The sequence below is a fragment of the Bremia lactucae genome, linkage group LG6, assembly GCF_004359215.1.
Source record: "Bremia lactucae strain SF5 linkage group LG6, whole genome shotgun sequence".
Lineage (NCBI taxonomy): Eukaryota > Oomycota > Peronosporomycetes > Peronosporales > Peronosporaceae > Bremia > Bremia lactucae.
The window spans coordinates 7,591,798-7,595,962 of NC_090615.1; the positions used below are offsets into that span (position 1 = coordinate 7,591,798).

General features: G+C 45.7%; 1 protein-coding gene across 1 annotated transcript; it reads left to right on the forward strand.

The window, feature by feature from the left end:
* Positions 1–588: 588 nt before the first annotated feature.
* On the forward strand, positions 589–3,552 carry CCR75_009156 (uncharacterized protein; the record flags this gene model as incomplete). Its single annotated transcript, XM_067967201.1, has 1 exon — positions 589–3,552. One exon carries the CDS (start codon positions 589–591, stop codon positions 3,550–3,552), a length of 2,964 nt encoding a protein of 987 aa, XP_067818225.1.
* Between the last annotated feature and the right edge of the window lie 613 nt (positions 3,553–4,165).

Genomic DNA, 4,165 nt, shown 5'->3' on the forward strand with positions numbered 1-4,165 from the left:
CTCCTAATGTGAATGCACCCATGTGCATCACATCCACAAGGGTTGGTCAGAAATGTGCGCCACACCCGAGTGTTGGGTCTAATTACTATTATTTAGTAATCGACCATCCCCTTAAGTACCAAATGTACTTAATGGGGACTGTGTAACATTGTTACAAATGAGGTGTCAATTGATGACGACAAGATATTGAGAAGCTGCAAATATATTTTTTTGACTTAAGCGTAATGAGTATTTATAGTTTAAGTGAATATATGGTACTCAGTGGTGTCGCGCTTTTTTTTCTGGCGCAATTCTATTCCTGTAACCAGCAATGCAAGCGTTCACACAATCACCGTCACGCATAAAAGTGCCTGCAACGTAATGGATCACGATTGGACGACCGACTAGTGGTCGGACTGTAATGAAGCTGTCTCAATATTACCTGTTACCTATTTCATAATTGGAAAAGCAAAGAGAAAGGAACGACAAGCAGTTGCGGACATACACCACGACCTTCCTCTGTATTTACGTTAACAAATATTCGCGTCCACGTGTTTTACATGCAACAAATAATAAGCGAGTGTCCTACTATCATTTAAGATCTGTAGGATGGACCGATTTCGTCTCGACGGCGTGGACCAAGATGGCGTAGACACCGTGGAGCCCATGCGCCCTAGCTCCTTCGACATGACGTTCTCGCTAGGAAGCTACCCTAGCGCTCAAGGGTTAAGTCGGGGAAGTGACGAGAAGCACAGCAACAATCAAGATGAGATCGATAACAAAGACACCAGGAGGTTGCTTCGTGGGGGTGAGAAGGGCAGGCTGCATATGGACAAGCAGTTGGAAAGTGTGTGCCCTCAGAATGTCGAGGCTACCGGCGTAATGTCTTCCTCGGTCAACACTCGCGCCACAGTCAGTCCTCCGGTTTCCTCTTCTACCGCGCATAAAGACGTAGCCAATATTGCATTTAGACTGGAAGAAAAGGCGCACGAGGCCATTGATGCGGCCAGTTTGTGCGGCAAAGTGTCATGGAAACTAGCCAAGCGCACCCAAGACGTGCACGTTTACAGACCGGCGACGCTTCCGTTAGAGGAAGAGGCCTCTTCAAAATTATACTTCCGCATATCGTGCGAGATGAAAGCTCATTTGGGAACTATTATGGAATATTTGACACCAAGTAATTCGCGGAGTTATTTTGAATCTGAGTCGCAACTGTTTCCTGGTCTTTTGCATGCTGCAGTTATTAAAAAGATGGAGCTTCCTGAACGCGCGCCTCCAGCCGTGATAAGCTCTGGACACACAGTGGTTCTTCCATCTAGTGTTTTGGCATCGACAACAGCTAGCATAAGTAATAATGAAGACACTTGTAGTGTAGGTGAAGAATCAAGTGCTTTGTTTCCGCATTTGCAGGTAAAATGGCATGCGAGTCGATTTGCTGGGCGATTTGTTAAACCAGTGGACTTTTTCTTTGTGGAGTATGCAAATATTGAGGCAATAGCCGACGGAAAGAAACGTGGGTACGGATACATTCGGTCGGTCGAATCTTTTAAGGGAGACGAGCTGGCCAGCCGACTTTCAGGTGAAGACGTCGTCATTCCTCCCAGTGTGGCGAAATGCAAACGTGCGGTGATCAACAAAGGCGTTTATTTGGTGTCGCCGTCTGGTGATGCCTCAGGCACTTACGAAGTCACTTGTATGATGGTAATCGACTTTCAAAATCAATTTACAAGCTCTGTCGGAGCTAAAATTATTCACAATTTTACCGAGCGACTAATTGGCATTCGTGAACTGCTTTTCAATACGCTCTTTCGCACCATCGCGGTGCTACCGAAGAATCAATGGAAATCAGCACGTAGTAACAAGTGCGCAATTTGTACTTGTTCCTTTTCTATCGTAAAATCTAAGCACCACTGTCGAGTTTGTGGTGAAGCTGTTTGCGGACAGTGCAGTCGGAAATGGTCGTTGCAGCCTGGAGCTCAAGTTGAGACTCAAGCGCGGCTTTGCACAAGCTGTTCGTTGCAGGCCAGAAGCTATTTAATGCCAAATGGAGAGCCCAGTCGGTCGCCTGCTGGAGCGTCTTCATGCTTTACTTCTAATAATGATGATTTTAGCTCAAGTCAGCTTTCTGGAAGTCAATCTAATGTGCGAATGGCAAACGCTTACAAATGTGATGTTCAAGTCGCAAGCACGTTGTCACACGATTTCGACACTTTCACAGCTGTCACGACAGCTTTCACTAAACTAATTCGCTCGTTAGGGGACCAGAAACCCCATTTCATGTTGGTGTCGTATTCACACCACCATGAAGGTGCTATTGTTTATAAAGCGCTTTCACGCGCAGCTCCGAACACTCTCTTTATGGGTGGTACTTCCAGCGGTGGAGTCTTTGAATCAGCTATTCCATCAGCCCCGGGTTCGGAATTGAGTGGGGAAAGCAAACAGCACAGCGACAAAAGATCTAACAATGCCACTGTTGGATTGTGGGGAATATATGACCCAGAAGGCTCCTATGCAATTTTAAATGCCGATTTGGATCGAGAGAGTCCACGCGAAGCTGCGCGGAGGTGCCTTCTTGATGGCATGGTTATGCTGGCAATAGAGCCCGAAGAAAGTCCCGATTTTGTGTGGACTGTAGTTGGAGGCAGGGACAGCACAAGTGACGTAAATGGAGAGGAAGAACAAATTATGCGAGCTGTGAACGAAATTGTGGATTGCTCCTATTCGGTTGTCGGCGGTAGCTCGTCCCGCCATGCTGCAAGTCGTCGTGGTTTTGCGACGCAATTGTGCTCGGAAGGAGGTGATGTAGGATGTGTGACAAAGCATGGTGCATGCTTCGCAATTTGTTGCCCGAGTGTAGAAGTTTCACAGGCATTATTTACATGTTACGACGCAACAGCTTCGACATTCTCCGTTACAAAGGCAATAGGTCGTGACTTATTTGCTTTGGATGACAAGCCTGCGCTTGAAACTCTTAACGAGGCGACTCATGGCTTGTTGACCGAGATGACGCAGCGGCCAGAAAAGTTTAACCTTGAGTCGAGTTTGTTACCAGCATTCTACCCTTTAGCTCGCGAGCGACGGAGTGCAGTGCCTCGTGGTCTTAAGCGGAATAGCTCACGTTATCAGATGCTCCAACCAGAGGCATCGGTCTCTGATCTTTCGCTGCACTTGGGCGCTGAAGTGCGTCTCGGCGAGCGCCTGCGCATGATGACACTCTCTCCGCAAAGTGTATCATCTAGGGTGCGTCGAGGACTACGCGATGCTATTCGAGTCTCTATTCCCACAATGAATAACCAAGACGTCATTGGCTGTTTCCTTAGTATTGGTATAAGTTATGACCGCATATTACAGGGAGACTTGGATGAGGTTGCTGATGCCACGGGTAGAGCTTTTCCTCGAGGGGCTTTGTTGTTGTCTGTTTCGCACGGACAGCTGGGTGTCATGACGGGCGGTAATGAAGCAATTTATGCCAATAGCATGTTGACGGCATTGATCATTACAAATCGAAAGAAGGCGCAAAAATTTAATCCTCTGCGGCCACTTAACATTCGAGTGACAACAACCACAGCTTGAAGGCTGTCCGACTAAAATTCTAAACATTTTACAAATCAAGTCTAATCTAAATGTGTATTTTATTATTATTATTTTTTTCTTTTGTGTTTTTGTCGCACTTTAAGAAGAATATATAAATTAAACTGTCAACAGAACTAAAAAGTTTGTTTAATTACATACAGAATGCCGGCGCAATGAAAAGCTGTTTAAAAAGCGGTTAATGACCGAGTCTGTATGGAAAATTATACTTTCAAAATATTTTCGAAACTTTTGAGTGCTTAGGAATTAATAGAGGGATCCGCTAACCACCCAGTTTTCGCTAACCAGCCCCCAATGCAGAATCCCTTTGATTGGCTGGAGCGAATATCCCTGAATACATGACACAACGATCGCGATGGAAAAGGTTGCACATCATACCATTCCATATTACCGTACCATACCTTTCCCTTTTCTAACACTACTACTATTACTATGCATCAACTCGAAGGTATCGTCCATACTACCTACGAATACTTGATAGAGACTCGCTTAGCAGTAAGCCGTCAATCCCAAGATGAGGGCTTCGTGTTTACTTGAAAAAGAAAAAAGGAGAGTTGGACACCGCTCCGATGGTGAAATCAAAGCTATTTGTCTG